At 29.7% G+C, this 22,883-nt stretch overlaps 1 protein-coding gene and 1 long non-coding RNA gene across 9 annotated transcripts in view; one reads left to right on the top strand and one right to left on the bottom strand.

The window, feature by feature from the left end:
* The window catches only part of LOC136973806 (adhesion G protein-coupled receptor L3-like), a 118,290-nt gene extending 106,558 nt beyond the window's left edge, over nucleotides 1-11,732 (top strand). For 6 of the 8 annotated variants that reach the window (XM_067268581.1, XM_067268579.1, XM_067268580.1 and 3 more), the window contains 14 exons: nucleotides 95-283; nucleotides 363-546; nucleotides 624-758; nucleotides 836-1,041; nucleotides 1,578-1,627; nucleotides 1,697-1,808; nucleotides 1,888-1,991; nucleotides 2,061-2,451; nucleotides 6,822-6,925; nucleotides 9,291-9,326; nucleotides 9,423-9,591; nucleotides 9,677-9,823; nucleotides 9,899-9,977; nucleotides 10,044-11,732. In XM_067268581.1, coding sequence (XP_067124682.1) covers nucleotides 95-283; nucleotides 363-546; nucleotides 624-758; nucleotides 836-1,041; nucleotides 1,578-1,627; nucleotides 1,697-1,808; nucleotides 1,888-1,991; nucleotides 2,061-2,451; nucleotides 6,822-6,925; nucleotides 9,291-9,326; nucleotides 9,423-9,591; nucleotides 9,677-9,823; nucleotides 9,899-9,977; nucleotides 10,044-10,675 — 2,538 coding nt within the window. In that variant the 3' untranslated portion in view covers nucleotides 10,676-11,732. The remainder of the gene's footprint in view (nucleotides 1-94; nucleotides 284-362; nucleotides 547-623; nucleotides 759-835; nucleotides 1,042-1,577; nucleotides 1,628-1,696; nucleotides 1,809-1,887; nucleotides 1,992-2,060; nucleotides 2,452-6,821; nucleotides 6,926-9,290; nucleotides 9,327-9,422; nucleotides 9,592-9,676; nucleotides 9,824-9,898; nucleotides 9,978-10,043) is intronic. The other 2 variants (XM_067268583.1, XM_067268585.1) reach the window with 1 other exon arrangement.
* Nucleotides 11,733-19,641: 7,909 nt separating this feature from the next.
* On the bottom strand, nucleotides 19,642-22,467 carry LOC136973852 (uncharacterized). Its single transcript, XR_010880562.1, has 2 exons — nucleotides 22,331-22,467; nucleotides 19,642-19,809 (listed from the first exon to the last, which is right to left on the bottom strand). It is a non-coding gene; the product is annotated as an uncharacterized lncRNA (long non-coding RNA).
* Between the last annotated feature and the right edge of the window lie 416 nt (nucleotides 22,468-22,883).

Raw genomic sequence — 22,883 nt, forward strand, 5'->3', positions numbered from 1 at the left:
AACAATAATAAGTTATGATTTCTGTTTTAATGTCAAAAAATTTTTGATAGTAATAACTAGAATAAGACAAATTTGTTGTTTTTGTTTTTTTTAGATTAAAGAAAAAGATTCCTTGGTCAACATTGCAGTTGAACTGGCTTCCATTACTAGAGATAAGCTGTTGTATGGAGGAGACATCTTGAAAACTGTTAGCATTATTAAAAAATTAGTGACAACGATGGAGGAGAATGTTTCGGAATTTTCTGTGGATAAACGGCATCAAGTAGTTAAAGAACTGACTCAGGTTAAATATTAATTTTTGATTAAATAAAATTAAAACTTTCCAATTTTTAACGTTGTTTAAATTTATTAAATTCATTTAGGCAGTAGTTGATACTAGCAGCAATATTCTTGACGAACTTCACAGTGACTCTTGGAACGATCTCCCTCATTCTGATCAAGATTTGGCAGCATCCTCACTTTTAAGAGGTCTCGAGCAGAATGCCTTACTCTTAGCAGATACTCAGAATTATAATGAACAATTTGATTATAAACAAGATAATGTCTGTGAGTTAATTGCTGTTTTGTATTGCTATTTCTGAATTATTCTGTAACCTGATCCAAATTTAAAATTTAATTTTCAGTGGTAGAAGTTAATGTATTACAGATGCATTCGGTTCGTGACATGACTCTGCCTAGGAATAAAGACAATTCAAAATGGAGAGACGAAAGTTCGGTATATCTATCTTCTCAGTGTTTACAAGAAAATGCAAAAAATGGTTGGTAATATATTACATAGAAGTAAGAATATATTTTATTTGTGTATTTAAAATGAAAATTTCAATTAATTCTTTAGGTATAGTGACAGTAATATTCTTAATGTATAACAAACTGGATGAAATCTTAGATCCCGACCCACCCAATGCTATGTACAGTAGTATGCAGAATTTGGAAAAGAGTGTGAAAGAGATAGTTAATAGTAAAATATTAGGTGTAGCTTTAGGAAGGAAGAAAGTTACTAAGCTATCAAAGCCAATCATTATCACTCTTAAACATATGCAGGTAAGAGTAAATGTCGATATCAACAGATCAGTTTAATCTTATATTTAATAAAAATTTTACTAAAACACAAGTCAAAAGTTTTTCATAACTTGTCTTATCAAATTAAGTTTTTATACTTTAAATAATAAATATGCAATTAATATATAATGCCAATCCATTGATATGGAAAGACATTACATAAACATCACGTACAATTAATCGCATACTATACAAGTATAACCTATTTTGTGAGTGCTAAATTAGAAGAGAGACAATGAAAAAAGCTTAAACTCGAGTACTTTTATTGATTAATTAAATCAACAAAGGTGCTTGAATTTAAACCTGTTTCTTTGTTTTTTTATCTACTTTAATACTTGAAAAACAGGTTATGTATACTTCATTCAGTGTCAACTGTTTACAATTTCTATTTTTAACTTACTCGTAATGTACATCTGTAATTCAATATCCTAGAAAGAATTTTATCATATAAAATTGCTACCAAAACAATAGTGTGAATTAAAATGAAATTAAATAGTGTGAAAAATATTTTGGTACAGGTTGAAAATGTTACAAATCCACGTTGTGTTTTTTGGAATTATGAGAGAAGGTAAGTATTCTAAAGTTTTTTAGAAGAAGAATTGGTATTATTAATTGACAAAAATATTATGAATTCTAGTGAATGGTCACAAAAAGGATGTATGGTAATTGGCTATAATTACACACACACAGTTTGTTCTTGCAATCATCTGACAAACTTTGCTATATTAATGGATGTACAAGCAATTCCTGTAAGTAAAAATATAAATTTTACATTGTTCTTAAGTGAATGTCCACTATATCACTATATTGTGTAATTTATTTTATCAGTTATCCTATGGACACGAAGTAGCTTTACGAGTGATAACTTACGTTGGCTGTATTGTCTCAATTGTTTGTCTCTTTTTGACTATATTGGCATTTCAGTTCTTGAGGTAAATAATTTAATTTATAACAATATGAAATTTGTGTAAATCATTACTAACAGAAACCTTTCTTCACAGGGGACTCAAAAGCGATAGAACTACAATTCATAAAAATCTGTGCGCCTGTTTATTAATTGCCGAAATTGTATTTGTCGGAGGAATTGCTCAAACCCATCTTCCAATTATCTGTGGGATTGTAGCTGGATTATTACATTATTTTTTCCTTGCTGCCTTTTCTTGGATGTTTTTAGAAGGTTTCCAGTTGTACGTGATGCTCATCGAAGTGTTCGAGACAGAAAAATCACGCGTCTTCTGGTATTATTTATTGGCTTATGGAATTCCTGCAATAATTGTCGGTATTTCGGCTGCAGTCGATCCCTCTAGTTACGGAACTAAACATCACTGCTGGTTACAGGCCAACAATTACTTCATTTTTAGTTTTGTTGGTCCTGTAATTGCCATCCTACTGGTAAGTACATAATATTAATTATTAATTACACACCAAATTTATTTTGGTAAAAATTTTTAAAATTTAAAAAGAAATTAAAATAGTTACTCGTTTTAATTATTTTACTAAAATAACATTTCTGAATTTTACACAAAACAGAATTAATCTAATGTAATGAAAACTTTTTTGATTTATAAAATATATAAAAATACACACCTTAATTCTTGATTAAAGTTCTGCTGGAATATTATCATTTTTATTACTCGTCTTTATATTTTGTCATAGAAAAGTTCAAATCGAAGTAAGTTTGCCAATTTTATTCTGTTTATTATATATTTTCTACATTTTCAAAGTAGATTACACATTTGCAAAATTTTGCAAAACATTTAATTATGTATAAGACAAAATAAATTGGATGTGAAGTTTATTTAAATATTAAAGTTTTTCCTTATAACAGGCACATGTCCATATCTCGAATATGAAAAGAAAGATTCCTTTCTTTGTATATTAAGCAAATTCATCCAAAAGAGAGGTAGAATGTGCTGCAAATTAAGGCCTTACTCCTGTGTCTGGTTGGAGCAATAAGTCTCTAACTTGTATTGGGAATAAGGTGTCCCATGCCAACTTAATTGTCTCCACTTTGTTTTGTTTAAAAATTTTAATAAAATTTTGACTATTTCATATAATAAGAATTGTTATAGAATGTTTAAATTCTTATTTTACTTTTTATATCAAAGTGTTGCTTAGTTTTTAGTCTTTTTTTTTCCATTTAGTGATCTATTTTACTTATATCCTTAAATTCAGATATGTTCTTTATATACTGCTTACATTTTAGATACATTTATTTTAAGAATTAAGCCACAAAGAGACATTTTTGTTAGGATTATATAAAACACTCATCAAATTTATTTAAATGTAAATACTTCATTCATTGAATAATCATAAAAGCTTTGCTGTAATAAAAATATTTGACTCTTATAAGTTATTGTTTGAGAAATTTTCTTAGGTTAAGTAATCTTACAGAAGAGTGAATGCAAGATGATAAAATTAATTTTAATTTGTTGCTTTAAAATCAAAAAATCGTTCATCCTTTTGCAGTCGGGAGCATTTTTGATTCAATTTGAATTTTTTTGAAATAATATATATGTTGAATTATGAAAAAAGTATATCAAATTTTAAATATTTTGACAAAACCATTCCATAATAATAAACAAAGTGGCAGTTAAAATATGAAACGAGAGAATTTTTGAATTTTTCGGAAATAATATACGATAATATATTCTATCATATGGAATTTGTGTAGGAATGTAATCTATACCTTCATGGTTTATTCACACGGAACAGATCAACAATTCAACTTGGTCCAAAAGACTTGAGATAACAGATACGAGATAACTGCATCCATATCACAAATAGATTTCTTTGACTACAGAATCCATTGAAATACAATAAATATATAAAAGATATAAAGAATATTGAAGAATTGAACAAAAATGTCAATTTTTGCTAACGTTAAATACTACTATTTGAAATACTGGGGAAAAAGTGACTGGCCTAATACTGATTTTTGTATAAAATAGAGGGATTTTATAACTTGACTTGAAACTCAAAACAAGTAGAATGAAATTAAGAAATGTACAGAATAATTGACTTGTACAGCATGTCACTTGTAGATATTGGTAGTTATTTAAAATCTAATATTTCTTAATGTTCACAAGTATCAGAATAAATCTTAGTTTTGCATTTATTGCATCTTATATGTTGTCTCCTGGTAGTTGTATAAATATTGAATTTTAACATGGATTGAACATGGATATCAATGACATTAATAAATTTATAATTACTTGATAACACATTATATAAAAATACTTATTCTTATTAGTTTTTTCCCATATCATTTTTTAATTCTATTTTTATAGTAAATCGTTGATTTATATTTCTTTACTCAATTATAAATTCATATCAAGGATTTTATTTCAAAAATTTTCAAATATTTATGTTGTCGTTCTAATTAGGAAAACATTAGTCGATTCTGTTTAACAGTAAGAATAAAACATTTGGAACAAATGAAACAATTAACAGTAGAGAGAATTTGGTTATGATTAAACTGACTTATGCTATTAATTAATTTACGAAGTAGTTAAAAATTCATTTTGTATGACTCAAAATAATTATTGACTTTAAATAATTTAACAACGTAAATTAAACAAACATAATAACTATTAAAATATTTTTCCTTTAAATCTACAAATCTGTTTTGCATTGTTGACCAGTTAAATAATAATTTCTGTTGTAAACACTTTAAACCAAAAATAGCCTCTAGAAATACTTTTTTCTATTTACTAATAAATATGATTATCATCGTTTGAACAGTCAAGCTGCTTAATTTTTATTTTTAAAATTATTATTAATTATCCAAAACACAAATGTATCCAAATTTTTGCATTTTACATATTCCTCCAATTAAAATTTATAATGTAAACATAGAAAAGATACTTAGACATTATATACAATAGAATTTTTAATATATTTCAAGTTAAATGAAACTTTTTCCAAGTTAGACAAAAAATGAAAGCCTAAACTATTTGGACTTTATGCTAATATGGAAGAGAATTTCCTTCTGTCCATGATTATCAAAGTATTAATATATATCTGTAATATTTGATACTAGCAATTGCTCATGTTCTTATGATTTAATTTGCTTTCATTTTTATATAAGTTATGATTTTTTTTTCCGTTTTTAATTATTAAGTGATTTGGTCTAAGACTGGTATCAAAGTGAAAAAAATGTAGATGTAAATGTATTTAAACTTTAAAAATTCTACAATACTAAATTTTTTCTTACCGTATTGCCAAATATTTTAGAACGGCAACTATTATTTTTAAATGGATGAAATTAGTTCATAAAATTGAAGACTATCTAAAAACTTTATACATTCTTCCATACAATATTATCCAAAATAATCTCACTTACGGACAGACATTATCTTTACGAACTGATATTGAAAGTTTAGAAAGAGTGAAACTACTTACTTGATTATTTTAAATTAAGAATTGCAACCAATTGCAGTTATCTTGAAATTTCTATACGAATGAGAAAATAATAAAGAGCTGGTCTTTTATACCGGCAGAAAATTATTTTACTTGACGGGTACTTTAGATCTAATTACAGATCATCATCGGATCCGCTCGACAAGTTATCAAGTAGACCCGAGTAGTAGACTATCTGTAATTAGATCGAAAGTACCTGTCGAGTAATTTTCTGCTGGTTTAAAAGACTGGCTCTTTTATTTTAACTCTGAAGTAGTTCAGCAAGATATTATTATTTTCCTTTTTTAGTACGTATAAATTAGCAATTATGTAAAAATGGTGTATTTAATCTTGAAATTTCACTCCATGTGCCACAGAATGCGAGGCTTATGGAGTAAAGTCATAAACTCGCATGTAAAACCAATTAGAAAGCAAGAGAGATTTGTTGAATGAATTTTTGTTCTTATGTAAAATCAGTTTTTAGAAATAATTATTTTTTTCTACTGGTCATATGCTTTTAAAATATGTATACCATGCACTTGCATGATTTCACACTGGTAGTGTGTATATATTATGACAAGGAGGTTCTTTTCTGATATTTTTGACTAACACATTTAACAACAGCATTGGAAAAAGCTCAAATATGATCAGAGTGATTTAGCAATCAGCAGTTGTCACATTTAAACAAGTCCTCTTATATAATGGGCAATCAAGAACTCCAGATGGTTCTCAAATGGTTGCGTGTGGCTCCAGTTGCCATTATAAAATTATAGTCTATCTAGTCTATTAGATCAAAAACTAGTTTGGTACTGTATATATATTTAAAATTTGTTCAATTGGTTTTTCCCCCCAACAAGGAATTTGTCCTTTTTTTCATATTTTGCTTGTATTTGTGTGATACCATTGCAATTGAATTCACATACAAACCAACTTAATAATTATTTCTGAGCATTTTAAATTATTTATTTTGGTCTTAAAGAAGGGAAAGTAGTCGATTTATGCAGTTTTAATGCCACACCATTAAATAAATCGTGCCCAATTCTGAAAAAATTCATCGGAATATAGCAGTTGATTTTACTTGTTTATTTTGCTTTATTCAAAGTCATCATTTGAAATATCCTGTATAATTTGACATATATATTGTGCATCTTAACAAAATTAAGTTCTAAAATGCTGAACATTAATTCATTAACTAAAATGACTTGTTTTTAAATGTGACAAACTAAATAAACTATTTTCATGTGTTTAAAAATTAATTTTATAATAATTTAAACAGTTTTAACTATAGAAATTCTTTTTGCTATTTTAGTACGTTTTACACTAGAAATCAAATATTAAATTCAATGTTTTTCTTTCAACAGGCTAATGTAGTGTTCATAAACGTTGCCATTTACATGATGTGTCGTCATGCAAATTTAGTAACTGCTCTCAAGAATAAAGAACATGCGAAATTGACCAATTTGAGGTTAGAAATTTGTTTTTTCATCAAATATATCTGATAAATTTTCTCCCTCTGTTGTTTTAAGTATATATAATTGACTAATTATTAATTTTTAGAACATAGTTTTTGTTAAAGATTATGAATATTAACTAAAAAAAAAAATGAAAGGATGTATATATACAGGATGTACATAAAATCCTTCACTTCAAAGCTGCAATTTTAAGGATAAAAATAATTTTACTATTGGAAATTAACAAATAATCAATCCTCCTCTGAAAGAGTTTTTTACTCGTCGAACTACAGTGGAACCTCTCTTAACGAGCAAAACAAATTGTACAAAATTGACTTGCTTAACAAGTGACGTTTTACATAACGAGTGACAAGGAGGGGGGAAATCCTGGATTGTGCACACGCTCCATCAGTCTGTGTCTAGAACTCTTTCCGCTAGCATCTTAGTGTCGCATGTGATCACATATATTACATATAAACGTCGACAATCATAGCCTGTTATATAATAAACAAGCCATCTCGTACTAGATTTAATGACCAATTCCAAATTAAATTTTTTAAATGTCTAAATTAAAAATTAATTTATTTATAATTATTAAATTTAATATAGAGATAGGCAGTTATGCTGCCATCTCATCAAATTTATTAATTTCTAATATTTAATTATAGCCTTTACAGTCCAAAAATTTGGCATCTTCATCAGACATATTATCTGTGATTGATTTGCAGAAAACAAAAAAAATAAAATAAAAAAAATTCACATTTCAAATTGGTTCATTCCATGCTAGAAGAAACGATGATGATGATTCATGCTTCTTAATGTATATTGTGTAATTTTCTTTTAATAAACTTTATACATAAAATATTTGAGTATTTTTTCGGCATGGAATGCATTATCGTATTTTACATCAGTTTCTATGGGAAAAATTGTTTTGCTTAACAAGTAAGATTCTGGAATGAATTATGCTTGTTAAGCGAGGTTCTACTGTATACTGAAAGTCTAGAGGAGTATATTAATGTGGTTTTCTCTTCAAACCATCTTTGTGCTGAAATTGCAAGTGAACCAAATCATAGTATACATAATTTTATTTCAATTATGATTTTCAATTCCATAAATATATTTAAGTGAACAAGGATTTTACGGATATTCTGTTTTTGATACAAAACATCTGCATTATTTTATAAACATAGTGCATATACTGAATTAGCTTTTATATAAACTTTAATAAATGTAGTGGTTTTATTGAGTATATAATAATTCAGAAACTAATTACTAATGATCATTATCATAAAATAAATTAATTTTTAGTGTTGAAAAATATACAAAAAAATCAAATAATACTAAATTATCTACATAAAATAAGTTATTTAAGAAATTAAATTAATATGTTATATAAATTATTATTAAAATATATTAAAAAACTGTATTATTGTTATTTACGTCTCAAATTATTAAAATAAGTATGAAAGAAAAAATAATGATTTTAAAGTCGACCTTCTAAAAATAATATATAGACAGTCCTCAGCTTTCAGACAACTCACTCTTTCTTTTGTTTACAATGTTTTTTTGGGCTGCAATTTGAAAAAAGATTGTAGATCTATAAATTCCCACTGTCATCCATTGTCTATCCTTCCTTAATCTTGAAAATGGTGTTAGATAGATGAAAGTCAAGACCAGATATGGAAAATTTAACAGCAGGAGGCCTTGATTAACTATGTAGGAACTTCCAGTCTAGACAGGAAGTCATGTGATTTCAATTAAAACAGTTTTTCCACTGAACAGAGTTACGTAGATGATCAGCATGACTCTGTTGTTGTCAGGAAAAGTATGATGTACAGGGGGAAAACACTAATTTGGATTTAAAATATATATTTTATATTAAATAAATTAAGAATATGATTGTGACAATGTCAGGCTGTAATTTTTAGTGTCACAATAATTTTTGCTCATATACCTCTAAATTAAATTTGACGTACAGCATAAAAATAGACTTTTGTGTTTGCAATCTTTCAGCTAAAAACAATTGTGGTGGTGCTTTCTGCTGGTTTTGATTTTGGTAACAGCAAAATAATTTGTAAACGTTGGTTTTAACATAGAGTAATGCTTATATTCTTTATTGTCTATCATTACAGTGAATATGTTTAAACCAAAACTTCTCTACTGTAACTAAAAGAAACATTATAAAATCTCTTCTCTAACAATAGGCTTTTGTACACTTTTTAGGAATGCAATACGTTCAAAGTTGGAGACTGTCTTTATTTGTAAAATTATTTATTATGCTACAAAATCTCTAAGAATAGTATTATGTAAATTTTCTTGTATATACATAATTTCATACTTGAATTAAATAAAATGCTTTTTACTTCATGCAATCTTAAGTGAGGATCCCAACTCACAACAGAGAATTGTTATTATGTAAGACAAACATTTTGGTTTTTCTGATCATTTTATTTTAAAAAAAATGTGTTAAAATAATTTGTTTGATATTTATTGAAAAAATTGTTTTTGTAGGGCATGGATTCGTGGAGCAATGGTTTTGATATTTTTACTGGGCTTGACATGGACTTTTGGATTATTATATTTGAATCAGGAATCTGTTGTAATGGCTTATGTATTTACAGTGCTCAATAGCCTTCAGGGTTTGTTCATTTTCATCTTCCACTGTGTCAAGAATGACAAGGTATATATAAAAATTCTGTCATTTTATTTATTGAAAAAATAAATGTGTGTATAAATTTCTGAATGTAAACTTTCTTTAACATTAGGTACAAAAAGAGTATCAAAAGTTTGTCAGACAAAGACAATGGTTACCTTATTGTTTCAAAAGAACAAGAAATCAAGAAAGAAAATCAAGTTTCTATGTTCAGTCAAATGGCACAGTATCTGCACCACCAACCTCTGGAGATCAAAGTGTGAGTTAATGTTTCTAAATATAGTATAATGCAACATTGTAGTCTGAAACTATAAAATTTAAGTCAATTTTTCAGTCGCCTCGTCAATCCTGGAGTTACAGAAAAGATAGAAAATCATCAACTAGTACTTCAGTTTTAAAATTAAGTTCACAAGGTAATAACGCTTAGATTGTTGTTGTAAAAGCAACGTGCAGTTTTACAATAAATTTTGTAATTACAGATCAGAGTCAGCAGCCGATAGCTTTCCAACACGGACAAGAAATGACGCTCCCGCACAACAGATCTAACACTTGCGGACGTTCTTTTCAAAGAACCCGCCATCTCAATAAGTCTCATTGTGGTAATATAGATGATTTGTCAATGGCCGATTGTTCAGTAATTGATTCTGAATGTGTCACAGAATATTGTAATAAGTTAGGAGTAGCGGCAGATATTCAAGGTCAACCTTATGGACATCTCTCAGAAAACAACAAACCTCAATGCATGGGTGATCATATTTATGAAAGTATTGAAGACGAAGCACTACAAGATGCTCATAAATCAACAATGGTAAGGTGCAAGCCGTGTCAGGGGCACATACGTCACCATTCCAGTGCAAGCCACAACTCTTCTGCTAGCAGCAATGCTGAGCCCGATCATCATCATCCTCTTCTGCCGCCAGCTCTACCGGAAAGAAATGCCATCACTTCGTTGGCACATGTATTGAATTCTGTGCCAAGACATTCTTCTCTCCCATCTTCACGAGAGAGACAACCGCCGAGTCAACCATTTGGCCATTCAACATCGAGAACCAGTAGATTACGAGCGGGCAACCAGCAGTATGCCAGAAATAAAAGACCAAATCTCCGTTAGATCGTCCATTAGCAGTGCTTCAGGAACAAGTGTATGTGACCCTTGTCAAACTCAGTCTGCTGCAAACTTCCAATCGATGGAAGAATTGGTACAGTATCCAGTCGGTCATTCGGATGTGACGAGGTATTCTAGTGATAATGTTCATTTAATGGCAGTACTGGAAGACAAAGGAGTGGTCAGCAGGTTACACGGTGATGGAACACATCGTAACTACAACTGCCACAAACTGAGTCATCTCAGTACAAACTGCTAGCATTTTCTGTAAATTGCATAATCAAACATTTATATGTGTATATGTATGTATGTACTGTATGTACGTATGTAAATTTGTGTGCGCACATCTGCAATATGCCCATTTTTTAAAATTTGATTTTCCGTTCTCTTTCGACTTCTCTTAGAATTTTAGTGCCATTGCTGCACTTCTAAATAATTGGCAATACAGTGTCAACATTTTACCAAGCAAAAGTTTATATAGAAACAATTACATCATCTACTTCTCTAATTCCGTAATATTCAGACAGACGATCCAACGTTTTCGAATGACATTTTTATTTTCTTGGCTCTTCCAGTCAATACTTCTAGATGTCTCGTATGTTCCCGACACGTGCCATACTCTTGATTTACTCGACATTGTTTTCACTCTGTCCACCAAAGAGATGTTGGACTACAGTTTGTAAGTTCTTTGCCTCAAATGTTCAAAAGAGTCTTGATCTCAAAGGATTTTGCAAACAATGAATTTATGTATGCATGTTTGTTAATGGGATTTAAAATGACTGTTGTACATATATATATATATTACACGACTTTTGGTGGCAATATGTATCTTAATGTACATTTGTGTCTTTCTTTGTTGACATTGCCGCCAGAAAAAGCGGTGCGGATTATTTCCAGAGTACTTTAAATTTCGTTGGTGATTAAAATCGACCATCCGAAAAATGAATTTTAATTTTGAGACAAAAAACATTTTTGTTTAACTAATTTAAGTTATGAAAATTTTATTTGAAATGTATATTCAGACAAACTGAGAATATTTAGTAAAAGTAATTTATTTAACTAATGTTACATCCAAAAATTTCCTAGCTTTTTTAAAATAAATCGGTCATATTTTATATTTTATTGTGAGATGTTTTTACACTAATGAAATCAAAATTTATCTTTTTCAACATATTTGCAACATAAAAATTATCATCTAAAATGTTTTGAATATCATTAAACCAGGTCAATCTCAAATTCAACTTAACAGAAATTAAAATAAAATTCAGTAACTATAACCTAAAGTACTGTGAAATTGCAATTTATATCTTATTAAAATAATAATCATCATATGTTTGTGCAAGATTTACAACTTTTCTATTCCAGCATAATATAATATACAAATCAGTTTTTCAAATGCTCTACATAAATAATTTCATTAAAATTTTTTACTGGCTGCAAAAGAAAATATAAATGTATTTTCAAAGATTGTGATTTTTGAGTTTGACCATTCTTGTGTTTAACATTTGATTTCAAAGTAAAATATACATGTATTTTGGTACTCTTTGGTGAATGGGATGCCAGCCAATACAAGCTCTGAACAAGGAGTTTCACACCATCCCAGAATCGTTGACCCTTTGCATGATATTTGTCTCTGAAGGTCAGTTTTTAACAAGCATCATCCGCTGCCTATTCTACATGCTTCACATGTGGACGTGTGCTGTTGGGCGAGTCCCCACACCCTCTAACAATTTAGCCCACGTGACTGTTCGTGGAGTACTTGATGTTATATAGTTTTAAATGCAATAGTCTTGTGGTGTCCCATTAACTGAAAAGTACACGTATTCTTTATATTGTCTACTTATTCCTAAACCATCTTCTAGTTCTTTATCAACCCCCAAACAAGTTTACTGATCTTAAAATTTGTTAAATTAACATTATCATCCATGCTTAACAGAATAAAAAGAAGATACACAATAGATGATTATTAATTTTATCTTACAGAAACAAAGATCCTATAAATTACTGCTTACTTACAGGCAACATAATTTACATGTATACCATATATACACTATTTTTTAAATTATCATCTTTTTAAAAATGAAAACAAATTGTGGTCCCTTTTGGACAGACTAGTTTTCTTGCGTTCTTAGACAAGACACATTCTATTGTTATCTACTGGAATTTCCATATAGTAATGGGACTTATTACACTGGTGTGATTGATTGGAGGGATATTATGGAATGAAAAACAGATACAAGAAAGGTGCACTTTTAGTGCTTGTCTTAAAATATTAATATTTGTCAACTGTTTTAATTTTGACTACTGCTTAAGAATTAAGGACAAAGAGGCATAATAATTAACACAAATGCACTAATTTTCTTTTGAATACAGTGCAGTTATATCATTATTATTCAGCAGTTCATGGATCAACATTTTAGAAATGCAGTTCAGTTAATTACAAGGCTCAAACCACTAAACACCATAAAAACCAACTGCTGAGTATGAAAAAGACTTAAAAAAGTGTCTATTCTTGTGACTTTTAATGAATCATATATTATAGATATCTTATTCTTGGACTGATTTTTATAAGCTTGGGTTTAAATCATGTATGTTTACCTAGATCACTTCTAGCCGTCATACATCTATTGTAGATAAGTTCCAAAAAATTATTTTAAATATATCGGAAAGATATTAAGAAAGTTATTCTAACATAATTACTATTATATTACTTATTTGTTATATAAATTGCAATGATCCATTTTAAAACTGAACTGAAATCAATCAATCAAAACAATAACTGAAATATCAATAATATATTTACTAATGTTCTTTTATAAAGAAATTATCCTTTTGTTTGAATATATGGCCATTTATTGAAAATATCAGTTATATTAGCAGTAGGCCTAGAAATATTTGATACTTCATAACATTATTTTCACCAACAAGTAAAAGGCTTTAAATACAGTGAAGCATTTGCTTTTGTACAAAACATTAAAAACTCATCAAACCATATGCTCGGTGGATTCAATTCGTGATTCGACAATATGTTAGTAGTTACCGAAATATTTTCTCTGTAATGCATAATTACTATTAGTTGGAAGATTGAAAATATGTACACTCCATTATTTAATATAGAAATGAGTGAGATGGGCACAATGATAATAATGATGGTATGAAACAAATGACATGATTTGTACAGAGCTGATATAAAAAATGGATGAAAAGCAAACATTATTGGCTAATTGACATTGACATTGCAATTACCAGCAGGGGTGAATTCATAAATAAGTTAAATTTATTGACAATTTTTGTGGTCAATTGACATTAATTTGTAGTCTGTCTCAAATATCAATACTTGAAGGTCTTAGAAATATGTCAGAATATTTTAGTTAAGTGAGATGCTTTAAAATTTTAATAAAAACATATTACCACATATGAAAAGAAGCATATTTAAAACATCATAATGCCAAGCTGAAATTTTTAATCATTATTTAATTTAAAAAAATTGAAACTGAAAGTTCATATATAGTTAATTGGATCTCCAGCCTCTAAGCTTACTAAAATGCAGATCAGATATGGAAGTGTCTTGCCCCTATATGTCATACTTTGCACAACATGGTTATTATTGAGATGTTATCTATTTAACTGTACTTGAGAAGATTCTGAATTGAAATTGCAACTTCTGGTCTAGACTGAAGTTCATATATATAATTAATTAGGGTCTCTGACCCCTAAGTATTCCACATCTGGTCTCAATTTTTATCTAAAATCTATTTTAGATAAAAATTGATGAATCTCCAGAATGATGTCTAAAATTTAGACATCATTCTGGAGATTAACAAAGGACAGGCAGACTGACAAGGGAAATGTATATTTGCAATTTGAAAATTGCAGCCTGATAATTTTTTCAAATGCAAATAACTGCTATCATAAATTAAAAAAAAAATATAATTTTTAAATGATGTTCTTTAAACTATGATTATGAATTTTTTAAGAAAAATCAAAAATAAATTTCAATTTTTCACTGTTTTTTTCTTTTTTTCAACACTTTTCATTTATATTATTATAATTTAAGAATAAGAATGCCTACCACAACTTTTAGATGAAATACACAAACCTTATTATAATAGATTTTGAGAAGAGAAATCAGGGAAAAACAGTTTTTAACCTGTCTACTAGATTATAACTAGCAGATGAGCCCAGCATTGCGCGGGCAAAACATAACAGCAAAGATTAAGATTATTAGATTATTTCGTACTTCTAACCCTTCTACTATATTGTAGTATTTGATTTATGTTTATAAAGGTTATCTTACATAAGAATTTTTCACACCGAGTGTCCAATCTAACACATTTTAAAAATTCTCTAAATTGTGTACAGTAAAGGAATAAAGAATTTTTAAAATGTGTTAGATTGGTCATTCAGTGCAATAAACCCTTATGTAAGTAACCTTTATAGTTATATAGCTGATCTTACCCGTTTTCACTGGGTGCAAGCATTAGGTCTTCCCTCTTCTTTCAAATTAGAGAACTTTTAGATGGGTCTAAAATTATGTTTGATTTCCTGCAAAAATGCAAAAAAAAAAAAAAAAAAAAAAGCATCTATAATAACACAGTAGAAGTTCTTCAGGGTTATCCTTAACCCTCTCCCTTGCAGGGAAAATTTCCAAAAAATCCCTTCTTAGGGTACATCATGAGAATGTACTGTACACTATCTGTGTACCAAATTTCAACTCCTAACTGCTCTGCACTTATAATATAATCAAGCTGGCTTGATGATGATGATGATAAAATAATCTAGCAATAACTTCTTTTATCTTCCAGAACGCTTTTTAGTGTAGAAATTTCATTTTGTTTAAATATGATGGTAGAAGGATTTTCAGTTTAGCAAGATGGAAAAAAAATGTATCTAACATATTTGAAAACATCTCAGAATCAATTGAAATATGTAATACATTAAACTGAGGTCATAAAGTGTTTCTTTCAAGATGAATGAAAAAGTTCTCTCACATAATTGCTATGAGGGAGTTGAACTACTTTTCATTTTCTTCAATACCATCCATTTTAATGATTTAAAAAAGACTAAAACATAAAAACTTTATCATCAAATAAAAATGGCTCTGTTTTGGTCTGGGGTACTCTATTGCTTACAATTAAAAATAGACTTTGCAAGAGTAGATATTAGAGTGAAGTTAGAAAAAAAGCTTCAATTTGCACAGAAAAATTAATTCCATGTGAACTGATGAAATTGCCTGTTTCACCAGCAGCTTTCAATGAGATAATGGTCATCAGTCAAGAAAAGAATGGTTCATGGAGGAAAATATTAAAATTCTGAAGATCTAGACTTGGTGAAGGATCTAAACTCCCATATAGAATCTATGAGGAATATTGACAAAATATGGGTTTTTACTCATCTTTGTGATTTAAATTTCCTGACATTCCAGGCTGACAACAAATTTGAAAATGTCAAAACCATTCCAGCTCCATAAAAATTCATATTTTCATACTTTTCTATGTCAACATTGCAAATGGTCTTTATTCATAAAAATGATTGCTGAAAAATAAACTATATTTTACACAGTACAGTTTACTTGGTCAATTAGTTTTCTTTCTCTATCAGCAATCTTGGCAATTGATTTTTCTGCATTCCCTGTAACGTCTCTGGCACTTTTCAAAATTTCATTTGCTGCTGCTATTTTTGTGGGATCTCTTTTTCTACAAGCTTCTTGAAACATTTTCATCCCTTGCTTCATTAAATCCTGCTCTCTTAACTTCTGGGCTTGGAGGACAAACAGATTTGCAATTTTTGAGTTTATTGATGCTTCTAACAAGGTTTCCTCCTCTTTTTTGTTTCCTTGCTTCCTTTTGCTTAGCAGTTCTTTCCTTATGTTAGGGGTGGCAAACTTATGGCATGTAATGTATCATACAATTTCTGTTTGTTACCAGTTTTTTCCATTAATCTTCCAGTTTATGTGACTTGATCATCCTTTTTTTCGTTTTTCAATCAGCTATTTTATATTTATTCTAATTAGAACATGTTTGTTTAATTTCTTCAAATATCGTTATTCAAAGTCTAAAACTTTGGCATGCATTAACCTTTCTACAGTGGGCTAGTCAGATATGGAGCTACCATCATGTAATGGAGAATAAACGTCGGAAATTTTTTAAGAATTTTCCCACGCGTTTTTCTCGTTTCAGTTTAAAAAAAATTTTTTTAAAACAGTTATGTCTAGTAAAGAAAAATCGTTTTTTATTGTCATATAATTCCTTTTTTATGTGAATTTTTTTTCACGGTAATTTTTGGCTAGTTTTGGTGATATCCGCAAAATTTCTTTGTGGATATAGATGTCATTCACCACTGCCACGTGATCGCCCTTGACGGATATATCCGTTGATCACTGCAGAGTGGTTAAGATCTTAAAAGCTAAGTATGCTTACTATATGACATGTGGACTGAAAAAGATTTGCCATCCCTGATTTGTGTGAATTTGTGGATGACTGCAAAACCTGTCTTATCATTGAAAAATTTCCATTTTATCTATTATGGACAGATGAAATGATTTTTAATTTATTAATGCTTTCTACACCAAAATTTATTGTCTAGGTGAGTTATACTTTTGTTTTTGCTAAACCCTGTTTCAGCATATGCAGTGAGGAGTTCAATCTAAATTTACTACCTTGCTGAGGATTTCATAAACTTGAAATCATTAATGCAAGGGTGAATGGGTTTTATATCCTAATTTCTTACACTAATTACTTTTTACATAGAAAGTTTGCACAATTAAAATGAAACAATACTCTATTGATATTTTCATTTATCAAGCACAGATTCTATATCCAACCATTTCAGAACTGTGTAGTAAATATGCTAAAAAATATTATTGAAAACACCCCTGTAACATGACTCTTCTGTTAAATTAATTCAAGGCCCACCAGTGGCCAAGTGGTTCCATTCCCTGAACACAGGGAGTTCGGTTGTGGGTTCGCACGTCGCCAGGACGGACTGGCCACGTGGAGTTTTCTGGGTTTTCTACACGTCTACAATGCCTGAATAGGGGCAAGTTACACTTAAAAAGACTTCCCAGAAGGCATCCTCCCTAGGCAGATTCTCCAAGTGTTGTGTTGCCATAACTTAACAAACAAACATATTAATTCAATGTTTTGAATATCAAGAGAGAATTTTTTTTACCAATTACATTAAGAAAATATTTGGTTGAAGTTAGTGAAAATTCCAGAGAAAATATTAACTAATATACTTATTTTCTGAAGAAATAATTTATCTGTTAAACTCATTTACCAATGTTGATATTACATTGCGGTAAAATTTGCAGCAAGCCAATACAAGTGCGTCATAGCTGCTGAACTGATATATTACTGAAAAACAACAACACACAATAAAATACTGCACAATCTATAGCATCAAGCAACAACTAGCAAGTGAGCTGTAGTACAACAGTGAAGTACAAGGTATTTCAATGGGTACCAACTTATATCTGCAATAACTTTATATATTAGAAGTAAAACACATTATATTAGCACTATGAGTGGGCACAAGGAAATCAATGAATAACATGTTCAAAATGCAGGCCATTTGCTACAACTACATAACAGAAATATGTTGTGTTACAAATTCATTAATAATTCAGAGTTTCGTCTGGAATTGTTTCATGTTTGATGGCACATCTAAGGTCAAACTAGTTCTAAACACATTCCTTTTGTCTTGCAACAACGCACTAAAAGTCAAACTTTATGATTTTTAGCGTGTAGATGTCTTAGCTTTATTTGCAAGTACTTTAAATGTAGCCTATTATACAGTGTCTATATTTCAGTATTCAATCTATTTGTAATTTCAGTATTTGTACACCTGATGAAGACCGAATACTAAGGTCAAAAACGTTTGTTATTTCAATTAAATATTTTTACTGGATAGTCAAAGGTTTTAGTGAGTCATTTGTATTCAATCTAACTTAAAAACAGTAAAAATGAACCAGATATTTTTCACATTTTAACAACAATTATTATTGCATTTATATTTTAAATTTTGATCATATCTGCCACCAGAGTGTATTGTTGTACACTTTGTTTTCATGACAAATGTTTTTGCTTTATTTGATACATCAGAAGATAAAATCAGTTCTCCAAGTTTCTGATCACTGTAGAATGATCAGTGAAGATTCATTTTAAAGAGATTCATTCAGAGATCACAATGGAATAGCAAGAAAAAAATCCATTAAAAATTTCTAATAAAATTGAAATTCTGAAGTCAAAATTTAGATTCCTAAAGCTTATCTATTATTTTTTCTTAAAATTTTTACAGTTCTCCAAATAATAATAATTGCAATTATAATAAACACAGAATAAAAAAATTCATATCCCCTACAAATTTTTGTTCTGCAAATGAGCATTATATGCACTTTACAAGTCACTCTTTAGTTCCATGTTGCTAAGTGCATCTTTAGGTTTTTACCTCATTGATTTGATGTGGAATGACTTGTATAAATTTCAAACTCTAGCATTTAAACACTCAAATTATTGAACATTAAAAACAAATATTTATTCCCTGGCCACTCTTAAAATTCTGACTTGTTCAGATTTTCCAATTTCCAGATCAGTATGAAACACAGGTTTATGACAATAATTGCCAATATTCAAATTTGGATGAGTCAGAAGTTATGAGCAAATGGGTTAAAATCAAAGCCAAAAATTTAAAAACATCTTGTGAATTCAATGCTGGATAGTCTATTAAAATTAGTGATGCCACGAATATTCGGTATTCAGCCTATTCGGCTACCTTTTTTAATATTTGGTATTCGGCCGAATACCAAATACCAAATCATGGAAAAAAATGCAAATATTACTCAAAAATGTATTTGTTTTAATCACAAATTATTAAATTTAATACTTAAAATCTATCAGTGGTAAGTTGTGATGAATGAAAACAATTTTTTCAGCATTTGTTGATAGCAAATGATTGCACTTTTCCTCATAAACTATACCTGCTTCTGAAAATAGCCTCTCACTATATACACTACTGCTGAGAGATGATAGATAAATCTTAGTGAATTCTGTCAGGCTTGGATACTGTTTTGCGTTTGCTGACCACTACTTGTAAAGGTCTGCCGACCGATCTAGGCAAACAGTTTTCATATAAAAATCAATCTCATTTGCAATAGTACTTTTCTTCTCCACATCCTCATCATTTTGCATATTTTCTGTAGCAATTTCCTCAAAACAATTCCAGAAACTGTCATGTATTTCAATGGTTTTATCATTTTCATTGATATTTCTTTTTTTACGAAGTGGAGAAGAATCATCATTGGTACTAATAGACTCATCACAACTAATTTTCAGAGCTTCTAAAAGAATTTTTTGTTTTGCTCTTTGCATTTGAACTAATCCCAGGAAACTGGTTTTGAAATGTGGGTTAAGAAAAGTGGCAACCAGATATTTGTCATTCTCATCAAAGTTGAACTGTGTTTCAAGCTCAACTTGTAGTGAACATCTCATTCTTAATAAATTTGGTGTTTTATCTGCAGTCTCTTCCTTTCCCAGGTATTTCAACAATGTGACATGAATGAATGTGAAATCACTTCAGAGATGCAGAAAATATCTGAGCTGGTTATTTTCGTAATCTCTTTGAAAAGTTTGAGGAGTTTGATACATTGTTCCATTAGCTCCCACTGAGAAGGTGTTAAATTGTTTAAAGACTCATGATCAGTTATGTACAAAGAAACAGCTCACTTTTGTTCTAATACTAATAAAGAAACAGTTCACTCGATTAAATAATATGCACAATTCCAGCGTGTGCTTACATCTTGTACCAGTTGGTGGTTTGGCAAGTTAAATTCTTGGCAAATGCACTTCAGTTTTTCTTGTGCTATACCAGAGTGTTTAAAATGGGTAACAATTCGTCTCACAGCAACTACCATCTGTGTTATTTCCATTTGAGACTTTAGTGATTCCTCGACAGCTCGTTGCAGTGAATGAATAAAACAATTGGCAGAATCATATTCTGCATCTTGTATACCTTTCATCATATTGGCTCCACTGTCATAGACAAGTAAATGGATCTTGCTATGAGGAATATTTCATCTTTCTGCAATGGTTTCTGCTCACATACTGGTACCAGTATGTGAGCCAGCAAATGGTTTTATTGCTAAAATGCCATGTTCAAGAATAAACTCTGAAGATATCCAATGTGCAGTGAAACTCAAGAAACTCTGGTTATTGTGCTGACATGTCCACGTATCAGATGTCACTGATACTGCTGTTGCTCGTGAAATACTAGCTTCAATTTTAGAGCAAATTCTATTATATATATCAAGAATAATTTTCTCGGTCATGTAAGTGCAACCAGGTATTTTGTATTGAGGTACTGCCTTTTCCATAAGTCTTTTAAAGCTGACTCGTTCAACAAGTGATAATGGTTCGTTGTCTAAGGCAATCATTTCACCGATTAAATAATGATATTTTATTGATTTCGGATCATTAATATCTCTTAACAATTTTCTTTCAGTTGTTTCCTTCAGAGTTAACTTTTTCTTTTCTGACGTACCTGGTACTGCCAGTATCTTGGAATCGGTAGAAGTAAGAGTACCATCATTTTTGCTGCCACTTGCCGAGGGAGCAACAGTTAACATAGCATACTGCTCAGCATGTTTGCTTTTAAGGTGGTTTTTCAAATAAGTTGTAGCTGTAAATAAAAAAAAAAAAAAATGATCACAATAATTAAACAATGAAAAATCTGACATCAAAGAAGGGAATTCCTGAACAGTACTTGCTTAAACTTGTATTATTCTGGCTTCACTTAAGCCTCTGAATTTCAAAGATAATAAATAAAATGTATATTTAAAAATAGGACTTATTTATATCAAGTTTATCAATGAAATACTACATGTGAAATAAAGTACCGGGCAAAAAAAAACAAGAAAAAAAAATTACAAGCACTAATTACTAAATACAGGTAGGCCTCCTATAACGCAGTACCTTTACAATGCGTTTTTGCTCCAACGCGGTTGGAAAAATGCGGAAATTTTCTTACAAATGCGGTACTTTTACAACGCGGTTTTGGGTATTTAGAAACAAATTATCTTTCACATAATAGAAAAATCGCAACAGATCACATAATTGCAGTGGAATGTGATGGAACAAGCTCAGATCTTGAAATAAGGCCAGTCAAACATTCTTGAACAACTATAATAAGTGACGATGAGGACTGAATTTGAGCATAACATTATGTTTCTTTTTGATTTTGACTTGAAATCATAATCTTTTTAGTTTTTATATGATGTTGAATTTTATTTAAGCTTTTTATGTACAGTACATAAATTTAAAAAATGATGAAAATGTTACACCATAAAAGGCAAGTTTTTCTCTTTTTAGAACTCAATCCCAGTTTTTGTATTAAGTTGGTGTCTCCTATAACGCGATTTCCCACAACGTGGTATTTTCAAGGAACGTATCTACTGCGTTGTAGGAGGCCTACCTGTATGACTAAAATTGTTTCACTTAATTAATACATAATATTTTACTTACTTGCTTTCTTTCCTTCTCCACCACGTGAGATCTTGTTGTTACACAGCAAACACACAGCCAGTTTATTATCTTCACTACAAATCTCATATTCCCAAATAGGAAACTTTTTATTAAATGGTGCCATTTTGTAAAGCTTTTGGTAAACAAACAGTGATATTTTTTAGTAATAAGGACTATTAGTAACACAATTTGATGTGACAATGAACAAATAATGCATGCCATGACACAATCTACTCGCAAATAAAACAAATGTGCCTGCGGCATTGCTACTGCACCCACTGCAATGAGTTGTAACCTGTCACCCATGAAATGTACACATATTTTGCCAAACGTTCGGCGCTTTGGCCGAGAGCGTAGCTGAATATTCGGTATTCGGCAAAATCACTTAATTAAAATTCTTATTAAGCTATTAAGTTTTTAAAAATTAGCTTATAATAAAAAATTGCTAAAATTTAATTTTTATTTCAAGTGCAGTATATTATATTCTTATTATAACTTATGGTTTTCATACAAATTTTAAGATGTTTTTTTGGTACTTTTGTCTCCTGCAAGTCATAGCACATGTTCCTATGTTACAAGCAGTCACATTGCTTATGGAACAATGCAGCTTAATTAGATTAATTTCAAATGAGGAACATAGTTTGCAAAAAATAAATTAAGATTATAAAAAAAGTGTACAAAAGTAACAAATGAGAATA

Source organism: Centruroides vittatus, unplaced genomic scaffold (assembly GCF_030686945.1).
Source record: "Centruroides vittatus isolate TY-2023 unplaced genomic scaffold, ASM3068694v2 contig_329, whole genome shotgun sequence".
Taxonomy (NCBI): Eukaryota; Metazoa; Arthropoda; class Arachnida; order Scorpiones; family Buthidae; genus Centruroides; species Centruroides vittatus.